The sequence below is a fragment of the Aspergillus neoniger genome (assembly GCF_003184625.1).
Source record: "Aspergillus neoniger CBS 115656 unplaced genomic scaffold BO87scaffold_35, whole genome shotgun sequence".
Classification (NCBI taxonomy): Eukaryota; Fungi; Ascomycota; class Eurotiomycetes; order Eurotiales; family Aspergillaceae; genus Aspergillus; species Aspergillus neoniger.
Window position 1 is genome coordinate 117,776 of NW_020291163.1, and position 23,214 is coordinate 140,989.

General features: G+C 48.6%; 11 protein-coding genes across 11 annotated transcripts; 4 read left to right on the plus strand and 7 right to left on the minus strand.

Annotated features, from left to right (window-relative positions):
- Positions 1-81: 81 nt before the first annotated feature.
- On the minus strand, positions 82-2,459 carry BO87DRAFT_342363 (FAD-dependent oxidoreductase; the record flags this gene model as incomplete). Its single annotated transcript, XM_025620735.1, has 4 exons — positions 82-721; positions 771-1,375; positions 1,437-1,921; positions 1,996-2,459. The coding sequence occupies 4 exons, from the start codon at positions 2,457-2,459 to the stop codon at positions 287-289; spliced, it is 1,989 nt and encodes a 662-aa protein (XP_025476068.1). The 3' UTR covers positions 82-286.
- A 1,224-nt stretch (positions 2,460-3,683) lies between these two features.
- On the minus strand, positions 3,684-6,379 carry BO87DRAFT_462128 (uncharacterized protein; the record flags this gene model as incomplete). Its single annotated transcript, XM_025629145.1, has 1 exon — positions 3,684-6,379. Exon 1 carries the CDS (start codon positions 6,345-6,347, stop codon positions 3,684-3,686), a length of 2,664 nt encoding a protein of 887 aa, XP_025476069.1. The 5' UTR covers positions 6,348-6,379.
- A 220-nt stretch (positions 6,380-6,599) lies between these two features.
- BO87DRAFT_379697 (uncharacterized protein) lies at positions 6,600-7,369 on the minus strand. The gene has a single exon (XM_025624115.1). The coding sequence runs from the start codon at positions 7,241-7,243 to the stop codon at positions 6,731-6,733; it is 513 nt and encodes a 170-aa protein (XP_025476070.1). The 5' UTR covers positions 7,244-7,369; the 3' UTR covers positions 6,600-6,730.
- Positions 7,370-8,573: 1,204 nt separating this feature from the next.
- On the minus strand, positions 8,574-9,325 carry BO87DRAFT_379698 (uncharacterized protein). The gene has a single exon (XM_025624116.1). It carries the CDS (start codon positions 9,192-9,194, stop codon positions 8,745-8,747), a length of 450 nt encoding a protein of 149 aa, XP_025476071.1. The 5' UTR covers positions 9,195-9,325; the 3' UTR covers positions 8,574-8,744.
- A 1,362-nt stretch (positions 9,326-10,687) lies between these two features.
- On the plus strand, positions 10,688-11,832 carry BO87DRAFT_418807 (NAD(P)-dependent oxidoreductase). Its single transcript, XM_025626906.1, has 2 exons — positions 10,688-10,842; positions 10,903-11,832. Exons 1-2 carry the CDS (start codon positions 10,798-10,800, stop codon positions 11,779-11,781), a joined length of 924 nt encoding a protein of 307 aa, XP_025476072.1. The 5' UTR covers positions 10,688-10,797; the 3' UTR covers positions 11,782-11,832.
- An 898-nt stretch (positions 11,833-12,730) lies between these two features.
- BO87DRAFT_291432 (tannase and feruloyl esterase) lies at positions 12,731-13,006 on the plus strand (the record flags this gene model as incomplete). The annotated part of the gene is made up of 1 exon (XM_025618954.1): positions 12,731-13,006. A coding segment is annotated over one exon (276 nt), but the record flags the coding sequence as incomplete, so codon positions are not given.
- A 536-nt stretch (positions 13,007-13,542) lies between these two features.
- Positions 13,543-15,236, minus strand: BO87DRAFT_444824 (cytochrome P450; the record flags this gene model as incomplete). Its single annotated transcript, XM_025628144.1, has 2 exons — positions 13,543-15,026; positions 15,128-15,236. The coding sequence occupies 2 exons, from the start codon at positions 15,234-15,236 to the stop codon at positions 13,543-13,545; spliced, it is 1,593 nt and encodes a 530-aa protein (XP_025476074.1).
- A 1,330-nt stretch (positions 15,237-16,566) lies between these two features.
- On the plus strand, positions 16,567-17,072 carry BO87DRAFT_400282 (uncharacterized protein; the record flags this gene model as incomplete). The annotated part of the gene is made up of 2 exons (XM_025625510.1): positions 16,567-16,770; positions 16,809-17,072. The coding sequence occupies 2 exons, from the start codon at positions 16,567-16,569 to the stop codon at positions 17,070-17,072; spliced, it is 468 nt and encodes a 155-aa protein (XP_025476075.1).
- A 450-nt stretch (positions 17,073-17,522) lies between these two features.
- On the plus strand, positions 17,523-17,828 carry BO87DRAFT_429477 (uncharacterized protein; the record flags this gene model as incomplete). Its single annotated transcript, XM_025627498.1, has 2 exons — positions 17,523-17,584; positions 17,639-17,828. The coding sequence occupies 2 exons, from the start codon at positions 17,523-17,525 to the stop codon at positions 17,826-17,828; spliced, it is 252 nt and encodes an 83-aa protein (XP_025476076.1).
- Positions 17,829-18,783: 955 nt separating this feature from the next.
- On the minus strand, positions 18,784-20,769 carry BO87DRAFT_366671 (uncharacterized protein). Its single transcript, XM_025621846.1, has 2 exons — positions 19,289-20,769; positions 18,784-19,221 (listed from the first exon to the last, which is right to left on the minus strand). Exons 1-2 carry the CDS (start codon positions 20,739-20,741, stop codon positions 19,091-19,093), a joined length of 1,584 nt encoding a protein of 527 aa, XP_025476077.1. The 5' UTR covers positions 20,742-20,769; the 3' UTR covers positions 18,784-19,090.
- Positions 20,770-21,485: 716 nt separating this feature from the next.
- On the minus strand, positions 21,486-22,770 carry BO87DRAFT_429479 (uncharacterized protein; the record flags this gene model as incomplete). Its single annotated transcript, XM_025627499.1, has 3 exons — positions 21,486-21,667; positions 21,741-22,370; positions 22,431-22,770. 3 exons carry the CDS (start codon positions 22,768-22,770, stop codon positions 21,486-21,488), a joined length of 1,152 nt encoding a protein of 383 aa, XP_025476078.1.
- Between the last annotated feature and the right edge of the window lie 444 nt (positions 22,771-23,214).

Below are 23,214 nucleotides of genomic sequence, written 5' to 3' on the forward strand. Positions count from 1 at the left end.
GTCACGTTCTCGGTCTGCAGCCTCGAGTTGTCCTCCGGCGGTGTTAGTGTCACCTTTGTCCTCCCGACATTCTTCACCTTATCTTGACGTTCTATCCTTGCCTTGGGATCATTTCGATTATGGGGAATCAATCATCTGATTATAATTATAACTGCTTGCCTGCATTGACTGACAACCGCTCTATACCCCTGTCCTTCCACCGAGAACAAGTACGATAGCAGTGAATATTTTGATGGCTCTAAGCGCTACTCTTCACGTATCATTCGTGCACTGACCTCACCCCTCTTCAAGAAGATCTCGGACACAACCGCCCATTATTGTTCCACGAATACGGCAAAGGATCCGTGACTTGAACTTCCCAGTCCTCCGATCCCACCGCCGTAAGAGCAAAGAACAACCCGGTCGGGTCGTACTTCTGCTTCAACTCATACAGCCGCGGGTAGTTGGCACCATAGAATGCCTGCTGGAAGTTGGGCTCCAACAAATCACCCTCATTCATATACGCGCCAGAGTCGGGAGAGAGCTCCCGCAGAGCATCCATCCAGTTCGTCACAAAGAGTGAAGAATTTTTGACTGTTTCCCAGCTCGAGGTGAACTCCCATTCGGTTGCGACGATGACGTGAGAGAGAGCGTCACGCCATGCCGGCAAAACTGCAATGTCCGTCGGCGGCTCGACAGCGCTTCCTTTACCACTGATGTGGAAGCCCATGATGAATAAGCCCTACTACGGTTAGTAACTGATGCGAATACGATTTGAACAGTCAGCATACCTTCTCAACGGCGTCCTTTTGAGCAAGGAAGTTCCTGTTACGGAGGTCTTGGTTCTCGAACACATTTCGAGGCAGAAGACGGGAAGCCAACTTGTATATGTCCAATCCACCGGTTTCCAGAGGAAAATTATCCTCCTCCCAGACTTCATAGAAGTTATCCGCATGGCTATAAATGGGAATGAAGCTGACGTTAAGGCTATTGAGGGTATTGAACCAAGGTCTGAGAAGGCTCTGCGTCTGCGGAATGGTCATGTTGGGTGCAACAAAGGAAACCATGCGGAAGTTGTAGTCAGTGTCATTGGAAGAAGCTTGCCCGTTCTCAGCTGCCGAGGATCCCAGCAAATAGTATCCATATGTTCCAGCGTTGACAAAGTCCTCGAAGTGGTCTAGGTAAGACTGGAAAGCGGCCCAGAACGCTTCAGCGTTTGGAGTGTCGTTCATCGTCCAGTTGAAAGTTACGATTGTCGTGGGCAATTCCGGATAAGCCTTGATGGTCATGGATGTTACCACGCCAATTGTGCTGCCTCCACCACCGAGAAGCATCCAGAAGACGTCTGAGTTCTGCTTGGAAGTTGCAGTAATAAAGCGACCGTCCGCCAAGACAACTGTAGATTGATCAGTGAACTCTCACCAACGATAATATGTTGAGTCACAGGGAAAACCAACCTTCCAGAGCCAAAACCTGATCTGCCGCCATGCCATACATGCTACTCAATGGCGAGTGGCCTCCACCAAGTGTGAAGCCACCAGAAACTCCAACAGAGAGACATCCGCCTCCGATGACGGTCACATTCAACGCTTTCCCGAAGTCATACGCCTCCGAAACTTGAACCCCAGCTCCCAGCTTTATAGCAGGTCCAACATAACCACCGTCAGACGTGAAGGAGGGGTAGAAAGCCTTGTTTTTGAGTCGGTGCGTCCAAATCGACAGACCTCCTTTTCCTGATGGCTTGCCGTTAAAATCGTGACCGGTGTTCTTGACTATCAAGCGAAGGTTCTGGTTTCGGGCAAAGTTCACAGCCAACTGAATCTGAGCAACAGTGGATACGTTGACGACGTACGTAGGGTAAGCGCCTTGAGTACAGGTGCTGGTATAGTTGTACCCTATGGGCATGCACGAGCGACCCTCATCCAAGGGTGCCATGATGGAGCTAGGATCATCGTAGCTGAATACTTCTCAGCTTGAAGTTACTTTGACGCGGAAGTATGACACTGATATACTCACTGCAAAGAGTCTTCAAGCCAGTTCGATGTTACCTCAGAACATTGCTCGGTATTATATTGGGGCCAGTTGGGGTAGCAGGACGCTGCCAAAGGTGCAGGCTTAAGCAAGCTCCCACCACCAAGCAACTGGTCAAAAATACTCCAGGTCGATTCAGTTGGCCATGTCGCATCCCCTGGCATGACCTTGCAGCGATGCTGGGGGGTTCCGCTGCTGTTAGTCGAGTTACTTGCCCCAAAAGCAAATATTCTCGATAGGGTCGCATTATTAAGGGCGGTATCCGCTCTAGCCAATGCACTCTCAGTCAGCTGTACTGCTTCATAAGAGAACAAGGGCGGCGCAGCAGAAGGGCTCGTTGTCACAGTTGCCGCTGCTGCACTCAGCGAAGCTATAGCCCTTGTAGCCTGTGCATATGCTGCGGGTGCCATCATCGAGATGACCAATCCCCGCGTAAAATACCCCTTCATGGTTACTGACGACTCGCTATGGGAGGAAGGAAGCCACAGGCCCGCTGCGAATGCAAAATGATGGGCGGGCAGTGGTTACTCTAGCACTATAAGTATTCTGCGGCTAGCGGCTGAATGAGACGCTAATAGGTTCAGATCGTCGCTCGTTACCCTCACGTTCTATTACAATAAACAATATTGACCTTGATTCTGTCACAATGTGCTTAAAAGAGTCTTTTCAGTGGCCTTATGACATACTGGGCCCGCGGAGGTTGAGATCGAATGCTCTTGAAGTCGTGAGGTCATCGACAGCTTCCTATGTCGTTCCCTACTCTATAACAGAGGGATTGTAATCACCAAGGATTACCCTATCTTGCGACAATAAGTTATCTTTGTTTATGTTTCACGGACGATAATATCTCACCTAGCTGATCCTCATACTCAGCTGAACGTATCGGTGTACACCGCTTATTCCACCGAAACGTTCATGGTCTGGCTAACTGGTATTGTATAATCTGATCACTTTTAAACTAACCTACTCGTACGAACACAAGAACACTCAAGTCACTAATACTAGACAGGATGGGTGTCCGGCTCTAAGTGCTGGTTTTTTAAGCAGACGCGACAGATTGACAAAACATTGACGATATGCAATCGCTAACTGCAAGCGACTTACCCAACCTCCAGGGAACTCTGCAAGAAAAAGTAATGTATTCAAAGCCAGCACCAAACTATTGTTCAAAAATGTGGGGACGGCGCCCGCGTCGCAAATCCCAATAACCTGTCGGCATGCAGCTATTGATTCCCATCGCCGCTAGTCAGCCGCGGCTGAATTAGCGCGACTGGTCACTACCGATTTTTTCTTTCGACACAATTCTGGCCCCAGGGCTTAATCGCTGATAGGTTTATGTGACTGAGTAGCAGTTTAGTGCAGATATTGATGCATATACTATTGGGGCACTAAACGCCATACACGAGAATGAGCAGATTCAATTGGATAGGTTACAATCATTGACTTTGCACGAAGCTGATCCTTGCAGGAACATGAAAATGGCATCGATGATATTCCCCTCTTCAAGTACATTACTCTGTTGCCTTGTGTTCTGTTGTAAGTCTACGGATGGCATTATTTCAGGTATGTGTTAGTAGCCAAAACCCTTGAGTGTAACAGACCAAACTATTCGCTACTTAAACTGTATAACTGACGATGTTTCAGAAAATTAAAGCTCATAAGAAGACGATATGTCAGAGCACCATTTGCCACTTGACCCGAGTTTCCTTCACCATCCCCAGAACTCCGACGGGCAGGAACTTCTGATCCACCAGTCTAAGACCTCCCAGTTTCTCTAGCACTTCTCCGGCATATAATTGCAAGTGCCATAGCTCTTCACTGTCCAAGTTGCCAACTTGCCCCTGGGTTAGAGTCTCCCGTAAAGCCCTCTCAAGCTCCGGTGATGTATCAAGTGGCTGCATTGTCGGAACGCGCATCAGCTCGATATACATTCGTCTAAGATTGCCACTTGCAGTTTCGCGAAATCGAGAGAATTCCTCGAATGACATAAACGTATGGATTTCTCGCTCGGTCACCAAGTCGCCGTCGAGATCTGCATTGGAAACACAGGTCTCTAGCACCTTTCGCCGCCGTTGATCGCTCAAGTCTTCGAACGTCTTTTTTAGCTGAGAATACAAAGTTTTCTCTTCCTCTAGATATTGCTTTATTCTCGCTAGCGGTGGCTCGCCCATGATACCCTCAACCAGGAGCACGGATGTGAAGGGATTGCGTAGGCCAAGTCCACCTAATTCTTCTGGGAAGAAAAAGAAAGCATCCGGAATTTCGAATTCGCCAAGCCGTCCTGTGATAATTGCCCGCAGATGTTCCGGAATACTTGTTGATGCCGAGTCATTCAAAATCCTATCTTGGATCTTCTTGTACGTGGTCAAAATGGCACGTACATGTGGCTCCCCGAAGCAGTAAGCAGGCTGGCCGAAGGTATTCTTGAAGAACCTTCCGATGCAGCTGTTCCATGTGCGGACCCAAGATATTACACTATCGCAACGATCCAGTTGCTGTTTGAGTTGCTGAACGTGCGCATCGACAAGGGTCTCGTCAATCACCCACGTCTCGGTGTCTGCATCCAGTTTCAGAAATCCAAATGTGACTGAACCTTCCGGGAGCTGGGAAGCGATTCTGGGATCTCTGTACTCAGCCAAATAAGCCGACCCAGTCTTGCTGTAATTAAACTCCAGCCCTGTGACCTTGGCGAAATTACCCATCACTTCCCATGCTCGTACACACTTGGCTGGCTCGCCGCACAACCACAAGTCATCATGCAGGCGGTATAAGAGCAAGCCCGTTTCGCGATTTACTGCCAAATCCATGAAAAAGAGGATCATTTCTCCAAGCAGTTTCTCAGCGGCATGCGAGAATGGAATTCCCCGCTTCCTGATGCGTAGTCCAACTGACTCACGTCCCTCATAGGAGCTGTCCATGTTTAGGGGTGCTTCCATATAACGATGGTAGAAGTCAATCCACCTCTTTGGGAACCCAATATACTTCATGATAATGACAATTGTACTGTGCGGCAGACAAGTGGCGTACCATCTCATGTCGGATTGAACCACCACCGCTGCACCGTGCAAGTGTCGACGGACAAGCGCCTCCGTGGCAATCTTTCGTAGCAGCTGCTGTCGGAAATTCTTTCCCTCGTGCCTTGTTGGACTTGTCCCAGCAGCATCATTGTCATCATCATATGAATTGCCCTTCTCACTCAATGTGCTCTCTGATTTTGGAAGCTGCGACAAGAAGTAAGTTTCCAGGTACTCTGTGAATCGCAACTGCTCAGCAGTTGAATATACTTCGCCATTACCCATGTAGTATCTCCGTCGAAGGCGATCGCGTGCCGTCTTCTGTCGCTCGGGTTTCCAGTTCCACACCGAGTCTTGTTGGACAAACCTTGATAATAGACGCTTCAGAATGTTACAATGTCGCGTGCTGATATACTGCAGGAAAATCAACTGCAGGAGATCCTCGTCCATCCAAATGCGATACTTCCCATTTGCCTGCTGCCGGGGGACAACAGGAATACCGTTTTCGCCAGCATGCCAGGCCCAGTTTTCGATATCACTGTATCGCATATTCAACACATCGGCGATCTCAGTCAGAGCGACCGGTGTCTTCAGGAACGAATTCATAATCTCCCGCTTCTCCTCACTGAGAAGTTCTTCATTCAAGAGTCCACGCACACAGTACTCCACAGATCGCGCGGTAAAAGGCTCTTGTTCTTCCCAGAATGATGTGGTCTCGCCCTTGAGCTGCCTGCGAAGATTGACCAAGGCATTTACACTCTCCTCATCCGGGAAAAGGTCATCAAGGAAGGCCCGTATCTGCCATTCGTTTGTCTCCAACGGCTCGAAAACGGACGCGTCGAATTGATCACACAGTTGCTGCAGACGCTGCTTCTGTCGCTCATCCACTACCATGTAGTCGTCGTCGACCGCCATCTCGCTCTCATCCTGGGCCGCCGCAACAGGCGGGTCCACCCACTCCGTCAGCAGCCGCGAGTACAGGTCAGCCAGGCCTAGCTTTCGACTTTGGATGTTGAGTTTCCTGAGAAGCTGAGCCTCAAATTCCTGCAATTTTTCTGGCGGGATTGACGAGTCGTAGATCGATTGATGCAGCCACCGCTCAATGTTAACCATCGTGGGATCGCTAGACGCCGACGGACAGAGCTCTCTTGCTCCCTCGAGCAGGTGCTCGAGTCGCTGATGAGTGTCCTGAGTGGCATGGGCCGCCTCAAGAATGGCGGCCTTGTCAGCCTCATAGCTTTTGCGTCGCTTCTCGAGCTCACGGATTTTGCTCTCAGTCAGGGACCGCAGGGTTTGCGAAAGGGCGGATACTGCAGGGGCCATTATAGAGCTGCACGATTCTCGACTAAAACTTCGTCAATTAACGAGAGACTGGTGTGTGTTGTCTCAAGCCCAGACCATATACTCAATGGTTTTATACTTCCCCAGCTGGCAGCTTGGCAGCACTTCTGCCTGCGCAGCTGCCTGGCGATCGGCATGCATCCACATTCCACCAATGAGGCTCTACACCCATCTACAAACCATCTGCAAGGGATAGATATGGACATGCCAGGGTCTCTTTGGACCCTTCCTCGACCCTTCATTCATGATCCAACCATGTCTGCGACCAGTACTAAAGAATGCAAAGAACCACGAAACCATCCCTATTGAACCTCCACACTATGTACAGGGATAACAACACCCATAACCCGCCCCTTCTCAATAAATCAATTTTCAAGACTAAACCTCGCCAACCCATCCACCCACTCCTGATGTCCCAAAAGCATCGGATTCGGCTTCTTCTCCGCCAACCCAGCAGCCGGCTTTCCCGCCTGCACCTCCTGCGTTAGAATCCTCACCACTCCCCACTCCATATCCTCCACAATCCACGCATGATACACCTCCAGCGCCGTCTCCTCGTCTCCTTCCTGCCATGCGCGCCAGGCTAGCCGGCCCGGTGAGGTTGCCGTGGGCGCCTCGCATTCGCAGATCTCCGCTTGGAGAGGCGGGAATCCGAATGTCGCGAAACTGAACTTGTCGCCGGGGTTTTGGAACGTTCCATCGTTGGTTGGGGGCGGTGTCACTTGGTCCACGTTGCTGTAGTAGGATGTCCAGCGGGATGGGGTTATCAGGTTCGGCCATACCCGGGAGGCGGTTAACTTGGGGACGTAGATCTCGTTGGATACGAAGTTTTCGGTCGTGCCGGGGAGGAAGCGGTGGGGGAAGCGGATTGTGGACATTTTGGTTGATTGAGGTGGTGGTTGGGTGAGTGTTCGTGGTGGAGTAGGACGATGAGGTAGTTGAGGGTAGGGTGAGGATGAGTGTTCACGATGTGCGATGTGCTTTCAGTAGGATTTTCTTGATTATATAGAATGAGGGAAGTAGTAATGGGAGGAATGGAATCATGGGATGGATGAAGGTCTTATATCATGTTTGAGAGGGGATATTACATCATATACCCCACGGTGCTGTTCGGTGGGTCCGGACGGCTATCCGAGCTTGACATAACCTTATGGGATACCATTTCATGGTTCTGTCCTTGACTATCTAACGACCTCTGCTTCCTTCTGATCATGACTTGAGATTATATTTACAAAGAATCTGGCTACCTCTGACTTACTCTTTGTGTTAGCATCTTTCTCGACCACGCGACAAGTACTAGCGATGGGTCGCTCACATTTGTATCCTCGCCAAAGGTCATCGGAGCTGGTCATTATCTCAAGAATCTAAGATAGAAGGCACCGTGCTAACATCAGAGTGGATGAAGAAGTGGAGGCAACATCATTGCCATCACCACCCTCGGCAGGTGCTTGCTCCTCGTTGTGTGCAGAGTATGGGGTGTCACACTCAGTGCACACATTTATAGGATAACAATGACCCGACTTCCCATTACATCATCACCCTAGCAGCTTGCGCCATGGTGTCCGCCGAAGTATAGGCTTCCATCGATGTTACGGTGAAGTCGAACTTACCGGGATTCAACTGTCATTCAGTCAATATACCCCGTAGCTGTAGCAATAGTGGGTTTGTGGGTTTGATTTACGACTCAACTAAAATGCCTCACTTTCTGTAGGAACCTTGTATGGTGAATTCATGTTATTGAGGATGACTAGTGATGGGTACCGCCGAGTTTTAGCTCGAGAAATAGCTCTATACCCGCACTCTAAGGCTACAGGGGGTAGCCTCAGACTTACAGTGTAAGAAAATCAGCTGGTGAATACCCTTGACATAAATACTCGAGAGAACATAGACAATTCCTAGTACTAAAACAGACATGTGGGACCGAACGCTGAGGAGAATGAGAGACTGCAGGTGTTCTCGGTGATTCAGGAGGTGATAGTAATGAACACGCATATTATCGGTGCCAGTGGATTTAATCGGGGGCCATGGCTCAGGGAATGAATGCTTGGGTACATGCTTAGGCTGTAAGGTTAGAGACAAGCGGCGTGAGATTTTAGTGCCGGTGTTGAGTTCGCTAGGATTCTGTACCCCAGCCAGTTATGCATAGACCTTTGAATTGCTCTTTTTTTATAAAGGGTATGGTTTTATATGTAGTGGCAGTTGGATAAGGCTTAATGGTAAATCGCTGTTATTGTAGTCCCTTTCCACTGGTCATGTTTGACATCAGTTTTCAATCCATGTCCAAAATGAACCATCTCATAGGCCAAGTCACGCATAGTGGAACTGGCTACTGCACAACCTACTAGTACTAGCCTGAGCCTTGTCTCACCAGACAATGAATCAGAACCGAGGATTCTTCTTCTTCCGTTCCTCCTCCACAAATGCCTCGAAAGCCGCAATGTCCTCCGGCGGAACGTACACATCCTTCCACAATTCCCCTTTCATCTGCATCACCATCTCGTGCATCTTCTCCTGAGTCAGATCGCTTGAACAGACCACCGTCATTTCATACTTGGTCGCGCTGATATTTTCGATTTCGTACGCCTTTTCTTTCACATGGCCCGCAACAGCAACAAAAACATCTTCGATCGGGGGTGGAAAGTCGGTGCATATAATGCGAAATCCGTTGCCAGGTTTCAGATTTATCCACGTAGTTTTGATGAAAGGAGGCCCGCAAATCACAAAGTTCTTGTCGGTTATCTCTTCGATGACACCAGTAGTGGGATTTTGGAACTTTCCATTCACGATGGGGACCCCGTGGACAGGATGCCAGTTTGAGACGTATTTCATGTTTCTGTTCTGGGAGGATTGAATTGGTTTTGACCTTTGCTTGAGATAGAGTGAAAGAAAGAAAAGAGAATGGCTTCTGAGATATGTCTCTTAAAAGGGAAAAAGAAGGATGGCCTTCTATAAGACTTTTCGATCTTATTGATGACTGGCAGGTATCCAGCCTGCTATAGACTTTGGTCTAATATGAAACGCCTGTCAAACTAGGAGGAAGCTGGGATCACATGTCCACGACCAAGCGCTCATCCAGAGGCAGCCATTTTAGTCAAGCTCTAACCCCTGCTAAATGTCTCATTTCCCCTCTTTTGTTCTTCCAACTTGACCAAAAATGCTGCAAGTCCCTGCCTAGAAGACAGAGATGTAACGTTGGATTCTCAGATCAGGTCAGAATTGCACTAGCGCGGAGGATAAGCTTTCGAGTCAAGGCTCATTGCTGTCCGAACATGGGGGACTACCTCCCCTACTGTTTTAGTCTCTAAGATCTCTGATCCATAAGCCTACAGACTGAAGCCAATCTGGCACCAAACACACTGCCTAGAGATACCGACAAAGCCCTACCAAAGCCAAGGCTACACCCCATGTAATCCTCGAGCGATAAGAACTAACAAGTGGTTGTAAACCGGAGCTGATACTAGAGTAGCCACACAGTTGATGCCACTCTTTTCTCCATCTGAAGTTAAGTACCGGATCCACCGCTTAGCAATGTCCCTTGTTTATAACTGGACCACCCAGTACAAGTAGCAGCATTTATAAGCAGTCGATCAAAATTCTCCAAGCTTCATCATATGCACCTCGCCCGTAGCTATTCTGGCCGGTATAGCTAAATTGTCAAAGCAGGCGATGTGGCAAGACGGGGTGCGGACCATCCTTCCGCTTATGGCTTAGTCTCCATCCGTCGCACTAACCTTAAATTTCTCTAGCGGACACTAAGCCCTGTTCATCCACACTAGTCCGATCCAAGTTAGCCGGCAGATCAGGGTCTGCTGTACGTAGCACGGTTGTCCCTGCGTCGGTGGCATCCATCACACATACTTCAAGCCGTCAGACAACGAGTATCAATTGTAGTGGGATAATACCGATATACGGCCTGAGTATAACACAGCAATATGGAAATAATACATTTGACAGCGAACAATGACCGACAGACCCAAACAACAACTGCGCATTACGGTTGTAGATCACATATACCCCACATCCTGCGAATTCTTTCAACACAACACAAATAAGCATCCAAATACAATCATCAAGGACGACAGCTATATTATTAAGCTGAATTAATCATCAAGGCCACCTTCTGGAAGATGCTGCGTGCAAAAACACCGTCCAAATCCAGCTTAGCCTCCGCTCGGAACAAACGTGGGCGGAATCTAAACCCGTTTAGGATGCTTTTGTAGAGCTGCCCCGTTTGTTCATCAGCTTGGCTCTGCTCAATTCCATGACCAGAACACCCGGTACAAAAGGTATATAAACACAGACAGACATGGCATTCTCATATTCATCATCAAAGCAACAATTTCTCCATCCTCCACTTGAGATCACCAAGACATCAACGTCTCTACCTTGATCACTTCCCTCTATTTCCTATCACCTTCTCACATCACACACAATGGCACCTCAACTCGCCTGGCTGGGCCTCGGTAACATGGGCCGCGTACGCATCCCCCATCCCAAATAACTGACCAACACTCACAGCTTCTAACTTTCGTAACAGGGCATGGCCAAAAACCTCGCCGCCAAAGGCTCCCTCAGCACCCCCCTAATCATCTACAACCGCAACATCACCCGCGCCCAAGAATTCCAAGCCGCGACTCCCAACACCATTATCGCCAACACCATCTCCGAAGCCGTCACCAAGTCCGACATCATCTTCACCTGTGTCGGCGACGACGCTGCCATCCAATCCATCATCGACGCCAGCATCGCCAGCGGCTCCCCCCTCACCGACAAGCTCTTCGTCGACTGCTCCACCGTCCACCCTGACACCACCACCTCCATCTCCGAAAAGCTCCAAGCCAAGGGTGCCCACTTCGTCGCCAGTCCCGTCTTCGGCGCCCCGCCCATGGCCGCCGCCGGCCAGGTCATCCCCGTGCTGGCGGGTCCCCGCGCCGCCGTCGAGAAGGTCAAGCCCTACACAACGGGGGTTATTGCCAAGGCGGTTGTGGATTTCAGTGATCAGCCCCCTGCTAAGGCGTCGCAGTTGAAGATCCTCGGTAACACATTTGTGTTGGGTATGGTTGAGAGTATTGCTGAGGGGTTGGTGGTTGCGGATAAGTGTGGTCTGGGCACGGATGCCTTGCACCAGTTCTTTGAGGCTGTGTTCCCCGGTCCTTATGTTGCTTACTCCGCTAGGATGAGGTCGGGTGATTATCATGAGCGGAAGGAGCCGTTGTTTGCGGTTGATTTGGCTCGGAAGGATGCTCGTCATGCGATGGATTTGGCGGGTAAGGTGGGCGCCAGGATGAAGGGGGTGGAGTTGGCGGATGACTACATGGCGAAGGTGAAGGAGCATATGGGTGAGAGGGGTGATGTGGCGGGTATGTATGGCGCTGTGCGCCAGGAGGCGGGTTTGAAGTTTGAGAATGCTCAGTAGGTTGATGCTGAGACATCTGCTCTATTCAGGCGCCTCTTACCTACCTGCCAGCCATCATCTTGAGATATAGATAAATAATATACATATGTTTGATCCTTCCTGTCCTCCAATTTAAGGGTCAATGTGGTCCGACAAGCTAGCTAAACTGAGCAAGTCACATTATCAACCCAGGAGTAGTGGAAGTGTCCGTCGAAAGAAGGGTGTTTTCCCCCTTTACAACACTTAGTCCATTTCTATTGATGGAATTATTGACCTGAATGATTGCAAGCAAATCAAAAGAAGAAAAATTTTAAAAACATACAACAGAAGGGATTCGCTGGTGGTCACCCACCCAACTACTAACCTCCCGGCGTGTGGCTTAAGTACTGCTGAGCGGACGGGAAGCCCTGTTTTCCACACCCTGTGGTCGTATGTACTTATTCTCTCTGTGGGACAATTAGTATAGACCATATTTCTCTTAATCAAGCTGTAAAATGAGCAACGGGAGTTGTTCATGGAAGCATCCCGGGAAGAAAATTCACGAACATCTGCAGAACAATCATCCATGACATAGTATGGACAGGTACTCAAAAGTGTACATCACATAAAATAGTAATAAAGTCAGACCAATTAGTAGTAAATGTTGTGGGTTTAACTAGCAATTTCAACATAATGGATGCTATCAGGAGATATCTCTTCATTATATAAATGTCACCATCGGTCTGTATATGGAGTACATCCCACCCCATTCATCCACGTTATCTACCCGCATCTGCCCAACTTCCAGTAGAGCAGCCGCCTACCATACAGTAATAGAGAATGCATCAAACAGAGAAGTTATACTCCTATTATCAAGCTTGCTCGGAAGGACGCCGTGAGGGCTAGAGTCAGCTTCAGCGCGTGCTGATGAATGGGACGGTGCTGTTACCGGAGCCCCTGCGATTCGTTTCTCGCAACAATAAATAACTACATGTTTCCACCGGTCGTTGAAAAGACTATGGGGTATTATCCTCCTCCCTGCAAGCTGGAGCAAGTTATGTATGAGACCATTGATGCCTGTGACGCCCTCGACGGTCGCACTGATGGCGTGGTATCTCGCACTGATCGGTGCAAGTTGAACTTCAACCTCTCAAGTTTAATTGGCATACCTTATTCTTGCAACGTGACCAGTGCCCCCACCGGGTATGGGCTGGCCCAAAATGGTACGATTACTGCAGAAGGTGTTGCTGCTGTAGAGGACATTCTTAAAGGACTTCATGATTCGAATGGTCTTCGTGCCTATCTACCTTTGCTGATTCCAAATCCTCTTGGCCGATTGAGTCTCTCATTTCCTGCGTTATCTGCACAAAGAACGCCACATGAGCTAGCACACAAGGATAATGGGTTAATTCTCACATATATTCGGTCATTTTCTTATGCCTTACCTATCCAATTCTAATCTCAGCTCGAGATTGGCTGCACTTACTGGTCACTCTCTTCGTAGAACGCTAAAAAAAGATATCACTTGTCCTTGATATCCCATGTATATCCATAAATGAAGATCGTAAAATCAAAAATGTAATCATGAGTTTAAATGAATAGGAACGTGCAACCCGGATGTCAGTAGTGATAATTCGGAAAGGTGGCATATTAGTTCCCTAGAGACAAGAGGGGTTCTGTATTGGTGTTATATGCAATGCACGAGCTCATTTGAATGCTTTATGCTCATTCATTTTTATGAAATAATATCCATCTGCATGAGACCATATATAGCCTCCGAGGATATTCGTCACATTTTGAAGCTCAGGAGGATTCGTCCTTCCAGAAGTGGACTTGAAACTTTCGTAGAGAAAGAGAAATGAAGCCAGATTTCCTTATAGAGCGCACCTTCAGTCTCGAACGGTTAGACTCCGTCTCGGCAGACAGCCAGTCATTTGTTGGGTGGGCCGGCTTTATACGACTGAAGGTCTGTAACAAACGTGTGACAACATAGGAAGCATGGATCAAGGCATATTGCTCTGTAGCGATGTGAGGGATAATCGCCTGTAGGAGAGAAAAGTAGAATAACTTACTGCCAAGACATGTTCGCGGACCACCAGCAAACGGAATATACGCCCAGGAAGGAGGAGAATTGGCCCATCGCTCGGGCCGAAATGATTCGGCGTCATCACCCCATATGTCGCGGCGACGGTGCACGAAATACGGGAAGAAAATTACGAGTTGGTCTTTAGGAACCAGGATGGGAGCATCGCCATCTTCACCACCGCCCATGGGCAGCACAGTGTGTTTCTTCGCCTCCACTGCCGTTATTGGAATGGGAGGAAAGAGTCGGAGAGCCTCGCATAGAACCCATTGTAAGTATCGACATTGGAGGAGCTTCTCTGCCGTTATCGTGGACGAATCGGGCCTATTTTTACTTCTGTCTGAGTCTTGATCGATCGGGAATGTTGACAAGATTTCCGATCGGAGCTTCTCCAGTATGTCGGGGTGCAAGGAGAGTAGGGCAAACGTGAAGCTGAGGAGGGCGACCGTTGTGTTACGGCTAGCAATGAGGAGGTTGGTCGAGTATTCGTGCAATTGCTTTTCATTCAGAGTTTCGGCCTCCATTAGAGCAGCGAGAAAGGACTTTTGTATCCCACTAGGTTGCGACAGGTCATCTTTCAGCAGATGGTGGACTTGAAGCGACACATATCGCTGGACGAAGTTGAATGCGCTGCTGAACTTGCGTCGTTTGAAAAGGAAGGAGAGGCGCCCGGTAACCATGCGGATCACTATCCCCAGTAGGCTGATATCAAATGCTCTGGCAAAACCTTGGGTCATGCTGGCAGCAGAACCGTCTACTTTACCCTTGGAAATTGAGGCCTTGGCCCACGGTTGGGAGTCCACACTGCGTCCAAAGATTGCTTCAGTGGCCGTATCCATTGTAAAGCGTTCGAAAAGACCTTTCAAATCAATGGGTCCCGTCCAGCCAGACCAAGTGGCATCGTCGTTAGGAATCGTAAAATCCAAGATCCTTTCCAAATGCTTGTGGACCAGTGTCAGGTCTGTGATTTTACTCCTCACAAAGAGCGGGCGAAGCAGATTTCGTGCATGTCTCCATTTCTCCCCATCAACTGTAAACAGGCCCTGGCCGAGCAGAGGAGCCATACTGCGCTTTCGAATTTTACCCGGTCCGAAGCTCTCGAAGTCGGTAGACATAATGGCTCGGATATTTTCAGGCTGCGCTGTCATGATAGCATGTAGGCCTGGTTCCTTAATCTCGTGTGTAAGTCCATACTTCTCGAATCCTTTGACCAATTATCCGTCTAATATATCGCCTCGGAATCGTAGCCGCTCAAGGCGTTATTGATGCCCAGGGGCCCTCTTCTTCGGAAGAGAGGCGGATTACGACAAGATAAAGACTGGCGTAATCTCCTCAATCTGTAAATCTTCCTTAGTCGACGAAAGGTGTAAAATATCGCAATGCAGGCTAACCCAGCCACGTTAAAGCCCAGCATAGTTGAAGTACGGACGTGAGACGTATAGAAATAATAATAAACATAGTGCACGGAAAATCAACTACGTAGTAAGGAATCGTGGCAACATTAAGATTGTGCAAAAGAGCTTCCACTTTGAAGATCTTGACGTAAGGGTTGAATGGACGCTGATACCTGGCAGTCACAAAGTAAGGGCTGGAGGTAAACGTGCAGGTAGACAAGCAGACAGACGAATCATGAAAAGCCACGCTGGATTCGTTGATACTTTCATCAGGCATGTAAGAAAAGAAATGGAAGCCCCGCGAAGGGATTTGTTGCCTTATGATCGACTAACAAACCTTATGCATGATGTCTGTCTTGAATGGGCCTGGTTTGGTCACAAGACATGCAGATTAATACATGGAATGAACATATTACGGTGATGATTAGCGGCCACCGGCAATAACAGTTTTTGAGATGCAATATAACAGATAGACATCACTATTTTTTTTTTTAAGAAAAAAAAAAAAAAAAAAAAAAAAAAAAAAACTCTAAATATCCCTTCCAACGGATAGATAAAAGCCTTCAGAGATATCATTATATATGTCTTAATAACGAATCTGAATACCTCAGAATTAGTATTTGTTATCGCCCGATGGCCCCTAATTACCGCCAGAAGCATACAGACTATGGAACTGAGTCTGTAGCTGCAGGCTCAGTCCACCGCAATCCACACTTACAGGACTCATGCAGGTCTAGCACCTATAGAACTTATGCAGTATTGCAAACCCCTGCAAGGGTAATGCCGAATGCAGAGTCAGGAACTGCTTAAATATGCTCACAAGTGCTAATTAGCTAAAGTCAAGTCTTCGTTAAAAATCATAAACATATTAGGAAGTTTTTATTAGCTCTTCTACTGCCCCCCCGTATATGAAACTTTAGTAACTTGTATTTCTCCCACTGTCTAAATCCTACCCAGGCCAAAACCCGCGGAACCCATCTCATTAAAATGACGCTTGTACCCCTCCAATCGTCCTCCATTCTCATCTGTCCGGTGATTATTTTGCTGGCGCTGAATTTCCCCGGTATATTTTATCGAAACGCCTTCACCCGATATGCGACAGTACTGGCTGTGGTCTTGACATCCTAGGAAGTCCTTCTGTCTGTGACGTTCGAAAACCCCGTCTTCGCATACCTGGTGGGACTGTTTGAAGCATGGATGGGGATATGGGCTTTTGTGCTTGTGGTCATTCATAATCCGAGCCGGGAATTTTGTAGGCTTCTACCCGTTCGGAAGGAGCTCCACAGCGCTACAAAAGGCTCGACCACATCCGGGGAGACTGACCTCATATGGCAGAGGTTCCCACCTCACATGTCTTGGGAGCGTTTGGCTTGGACTATTGATCTGTTCATCAATCTCAGGGGAATAGGCTGGAACTATCGTTGGGGGAGTTACCGCGTTCCCAGCGATGTCGAAGAGCCGCCAATGAGCACGAGCAAAGAACGACTTTCAGGTCGCTCTTATCAACCTATTGTCGCGAACTTAATTATGCGCTTTATTGGACAAGTCGGTTGGGTTATCTTTTGTCAGCTCAACATTTCCCTTTCATCAAGTCTCAGTTGACGGGTAATACTGGCAGCAATTATAACTTTGCTGTTGGCTTGCTCTCCCTTCTGGTATCCTTGATTACTATTGTCGTCAACATCGATCTACTCAACACGACATCTACATTGATCGTAACAGCGTTTGATACATCGCGCTTTCTTGGGCTATATGCCTTTCCATGGGCTCATCCCAGCCCCTGGGGCTCGCTGAATGCAGTAGCTAGGAAGGGAATACTCGGTAACTATCCCAGACCAACACAAATATCGTCGTAAAACTAACAATAATATACAGGTTTCTGGGGTGGCTTTTGGCACTCCTACTTCTCATATGGCTTCAAATCCATCGCCGACTGGCTTACAACCGGTTCCCAGCGAGCGAACATTGCCTCTCGGATATTCGCCCCGCTTGTCGCATTTGGACTATCCGGATACATGCATTGTTTCGCGGCATCTCAACTTCCTTGGCCATCGAGCCCGAAATATCAGTTTTTATTCTTTGTTCTACAAGCGGGAGGTATCATTATTCAATTAGCTCTTGTTGTATTGCTTCCGTTGGGGAAAGGGAAGGTTAGACAGGCGTTCAATGTTTGCTTTTGTGGCTTTTGGCTTTTCTGTACTCGTCGTTTTCTTTTTGAGGATCTTATAGTGGCGGGCTTCTGGGAGCATGGAGTGGCAGGGTAGAGTCGTGGACTGGATCTTGGAGTCAGTCCCACAAGGGCTACCATGAATGCATTGGAAGACCAGACCGTCGCCTCGATGGGTCAAAACCAGATGCTCTATATCCTGTGGGTTAGTAAATAATAGAAGCATAAACGGCACCTGATATGACCCTATCGCAGTGGCTTTGGTGTCACCGCGCATGGCCTCATCCTGTGGTGTGACCTATATTACCTCCCTTTCTACTTCGAAGCCGTGGAAGGCTACACTTCGATATTGGCCGGGACCGCATTTCTGCCACTCACTTTTACACTGTGTCCGAGCGCCATTACTATAGGGCTACTGATTCCCCGCTGGGGCCACTACCGCTAGGCCGTGATCCTCGGTTCCTTTCTTGCCTGTTTGGGCTCTGGCATTCTTTGCAGCATCAACACCCATACAAGCGTGGCTGGATGGGCCTGTCTGATGCTTATTCCCGGCCTCGGACTCGGGTTCCTTTTTCCTGCCCTAATATATGTGATCCAGACATCTGCTGAGCCGCGCCATTTGGCCATGGCGGTGGCTATGTGCAGCTTTTTCCGGTCTCTGGGGCGGGCCATTGGTATCGCAATCGGGGTGTCATCTTCCAGAACAGCATGTACTCTATTCTTAAGTATGTAGCTCATGTGTCCCATGCAGATGAATACAGCAGGGATGTTGCTTCGTTGGTGGAGATCCTGCGGATGATGCCGGAATCTGCGGCCAAAGAGGATTTGAAGACGGCGTATTCGGATAGTCTACGCATTGTGTGGGCCGTTTGTTGTGCCTTGGCAGGATGCAGTGCACTCTTGAGCTGGCTCATTAGAGACTACATTGTGATAGCAGATGGGCCTGCTCAGAAGGGGGCGAAAGAAGAGATATAATAGCTGGTGGGTAATTTAGATAGGTATCACTAGCCAAACATTCCATATCTCATATATTTGGAAGATATTAGTATTCTTCATTGGCTGACACAGCAGAATAATTGACTAAGTTTCCTAAACTTAATTATAGGCACCACAATATGGTGTGCTGAATGGTATCTGTGCTTCAGTGCTGACTAGAAACAGATTTTAGTTACCAGAGAGCCATTACTATTTATTCTTGATAATCGTTGAATCCGGCCCCACTGAATCCCTTTCTTGTTACCAGCCCCCTTGTAGATAAGGCTACACTGGGCAATACAGTCAGTTCGAGGACATACACACCCCAGATGATGCATAAGTAGCAAATTGCACCAAAAACACAACGTAGATATTCAGCACTCAATTGAGACCAAAATTTCGCATAGGATGCAAGGGGTACAGGTACGATAAATGCCATTGTGTCATGTTGATACCCCCGGGCGTCTTACCCTCTCTTCAATTGTAGCGAAGCGTATCGAAGAAGCCTGATTTACGGCGATCAGGAGACGCAATTTCTGGTTAAATAAGCATTGAGTTACAATGCTCGGCGGAGTGTATCTTATATAAACTGGGCTTCCTTTACTACCATCAATTCTGTACAGGGGCCGATTTAGGCAAACATATTGATTCACTGAAGAGTCAATAAACTCGACACCAGCTTATACGGTTGTAGGGAAATCATTTCATCTGATATACTCTGAGAAATGCTTCTTAGGTACCGGATCTAATGATGCCAGGGGGATGTCGTGGTCGTGGATCAATGCTGTTATCCCCAAATGCCGGCCACATATGACGAGGAAGGTGCATTGGAAATGGAGAGTCAATTATACCGTCGGAAAACACTATATTGTGAACCATCAGGATTAGTAATGGTCAAAGGCCGCAAGGTGGCACATACGATCAACATACCGCGATGTCTTGGTAGACGGAACAACATAAAGCCATCATACTGTGGCCTCAGTTCTAACTGATCGATCCATTCGGCAAAGCTCATTCTCGTGTTGATATCGTAAAAGATGCCGCGGGCTGATTTGTATACGATGCGGGAACCCCTGGGTACAATCGTCGTCTTTCTTGATGGATCTGTCATTCTAATCATATGCTGGCGATAGGCAAGTCCCCGCATCCGGAGGAAGCGAATAGTCGGAATGGTGTCACGCAGAGTGATCAAGAACCCACGCCAGACAGTGGATATAGCCTCATGAAACGCTGGTGCAGGCCTCCTAGCTACTGGGACGGGGCCATTTAAGCTAACTGCGACAAGGGTCAAGACCTTCAAGGTTGGGGCGGCCGTGCGTAAGAAGAGTTGGAAGCCGGGAATAGTGAGCTCGACCCAGTGAAGATGAAGTTCCGAGAGGCGGGTGAACTGGACTTGTTGAGCCAGGTTGGTGAAGTGATCCGGGCTTAGATCATGGAATTGATCCCACAGAGTAAGCCGGAGGATTTGAAGATTTGGAGCAGCCCGAACGACAAGATAATGAAGGGACTCCGCAGTATCTTCCGGCTTTGGGGGTCCGAGACAAATATCTAGATCCACTAGCACATGAAGAATAGGCTGCAGGCTGTGGTAGAGGTGTTGCGATAGAGTGAAGCAGTCAGGGGGTACCGCAAATTCGTCCTCGGTTAGGCAGGTATATAGCCTCTGAACTGCCAAAGTTGGGGACACTGCGCACATGGCTTCGAGGAGACTGGTAAGTCCCTTGGTCCAGACTGGATGTCTTATGTCCACCCACATATCCCACACTACGCGCCGCATGCTCGGAGACGGGTCAGCTGAGCGCCGTGCAGTGGACACCAGGAGTTGTGCGCAAGGGCCAAAAGGGAGCCTTTCCCGCAAGGCGCGCCTGCCGAGGCAGACATGAGGACTCTTTTCTTTGCATAACCGTTGGGAAGGATAGGCTCGCAGCCCTATAGTAGAGACATTTCTCATTCGGCTTAGGCATCGAGTAAGACTCCCTACTAAGCTAGCGGACTCGGCAAATGCTAGGTGATCGGTCTCGGCCGCCACGTAGATCGCATACTGCGCCTGCACTTCTTTGGCTGTCCATTCTTGACTCTCCGGGACACACAGGTGTAGGATACTTGTGAAGGCATCAAGGTCCACCCCGTAGTCTCCGAAGACTTGAGGTATGAGGCTCAATTCCTTTACCTCATTTCTGAATGATTCATTCGAGGTGAGGTCTTCAAGCTCCGCAATAGCCTCCCGGGTCAAAATAACACTAACGTACTGGAAGTAGCGTTTCGCGAAGAGGGAAGAAGAGAGTTGATAGAAAATCTTGCATGTAAGGCGGAGGGCGCACCAGTCCGAGTAATCAAAATGGCTTCCGATGGCATCAATAAGTTCCGGTGGAAGCTTGTTCATAGTGGCTTATTGTTGATGCTGATGGGGGATTTCAAAAGGAAGAGTGAAGTGAAACAAAATTGGCTGGACAATCTAGTGCGTAAATAAAAGATTACTAGTAGAGTGTGTTCGGGTAGTTGCGGCCGAAAGAGATTCCCGTGGGTCTGTCTGGAAACTTATCTCCGAATGCTCCACGGGTGGATGGACCCATACACTATTGAGTCCTTGAGGCTTACTAGAACCCTTGGGGTATTGGTGAGTGGGGCAAGCCTGACATTGGATACTGCATCCGTTCGTAGAGCCAAAAGCCCGGTTTTAGATTTATCCATGACAGCGATTCTTGGCCGCGAACTGATCTCTGAGTGTGGCGCTAGCATGATGGCCGCAGAGATCATCGACTATCTTGAAAATGACTCACTGTAGCGTGCATCATGCCACCCTGCACGCAAGATACAGATCCTGCGCCAAGGTTACAGGGGTACTAAGACCGGAACACATGTAGGAGACGGTGAAAATCCCTCTCCATTGACCGCATAGACAAGGCACCATTACGCAGGATCCATCAAAGATCGATGCGAACAGGAGATCCGCCGGTTGAGAGAATGCCGGGTCGTAGAAAAGAAGATTCCAGGCTACAAGAGGGTGAGAGACATAGCTAAGAAGCTGCCATTTTTGTTCGTATACACTCTTTCAAAGCTCGTTACCGGGGCTCACCCCTCGCCAGCAACGGCTATAAGGTGTCTATCAATATGTGAATTATTCCCCCTAATAGTCCTCCTCTTCGGAGTCCCAATCCCAGTCACGAGGTCTGCCGTCGTAAAAGGCGACATTTTTTTCGACCCAAAACCACCAAGTTACTGCCAGATACACGTAGTTTTCCACATTCTGTTCGGGATACATATTGCTGTACCAACCAGTCGCAAGTACAATACAATCTTGCACAATATCTGGCAATTGAGAAGTACAGTGTCGGGTCAGCGCAAGGACTTGGTCAATAAGCAGCCACTGGGAGGAGCTTACAAAAGTGATCGGTAAGCCGACCGGTTATTGGTTGATCGTTGTCCAACTCGTCCAACCCCATCCAGAAAGTCACCAGGTGCCACAGTTCGTGGAATAAGGTGCTACTCCGAGGCATCACATCATACAGATTCTCCCCGTCTTCTGCCTCGACTTCTGGCAGGCTGGCGAGATTGTCATACTCCCACGGAATTTGACTATCAAACGAGTCGGGACATAGCAGCACAATGTCCTCCATGGCTTTGTATTCGATGGTTTCAGTCTCTCCGTTGATGGTAGCCTGGTAGTATCCCGCCGGGTAGCCAGGAATGCTCACCCCCTGAAGAGGGTTGCCGTTTGCACTCGCCCCGCACAAGTCGCCGTTCGATGTTGGCTTTGGGAAGACATAGACCCCCATGTCAGAAACCCAGTATGGGCGGTGAGAATCATATCCCGCCTGTTCCCTTACTTGCTCATACATCTCTTCGATAGTCAGAGCGACTCCGTTCAATTCCACGGGATTCCCTGAAGCGTCAAAGGCTTGATCTGTCCAGTCAAACCAGTCTCCAAAGTTGTCACAGAATAGCCTAGGCGGAGACTTGTAAGACGAATACTCTCCACTGGCCACGAATTTGTTTAGCACATCGAAGTTTTCTGTTTGATTTCGTACGTATTAAAGGTATACCTCTTGAAAGCGGCAAAGGGACCACTTACCCATGAAAGCCATCATGGAGATCTGACTAGAGTCATCTATAATTGCCGGTGTGTCGCCGGAATTATCGAATTGGATTCCCAGCCATGCCGTGAAAAGCTTTTGGGCGACCACACGATCTCTGGTCGCCTCCTCATCATCGGCGGTACTGAATGCAGTTGCAAGGCCGGAAGCTAAGGTATTGGTATCCCTCCAATAGTCCTCGAGCTTTGACAATCGACTGGCGCAGCTACCAGTACCAGTACCAGTATAGATATTGAAGGCATTATCTACCGCAACGGCAGCTCCTGGCATGGCCAGCAGGCCAATAGTGAACCCCAAGGCAACAAGAGATCGGAACATTGCGGTGCTCAAATCATTGAAAGTATAGTCACTCACAATGCTCTCTTTCTACCGGAAAATCAGAACTAGATTTATATTTCCCACGCCATTATAGTATGACGATTTCGGTGAAACGCTTCCCTCGTCCACAGCCCCTTTCTGAGCACACCGCGTAAAGAATTAGCCCATCCACCAGAGTTTGCAATAACATATTCTCATAGAACTAGCCAGTGGATTCGATAGCAATGAAAGTTGAGCTCCCCTCACGGTCTGAGTTGTTATTGGGAAACACACTCAATGGACGTGGTCAACTAACAAAAACTAGCCAGTATCGCGTTCCAGACACAAGTAAATCCCTCATACAACATTCTCCTCCGGTTAGGCCGCAGCTATCCGGTGGTCGGACTTGAGAAATTGAAATGGCAAGTCGGAAATTGCCCGGTCCCACCAGATCTTAATGATAGG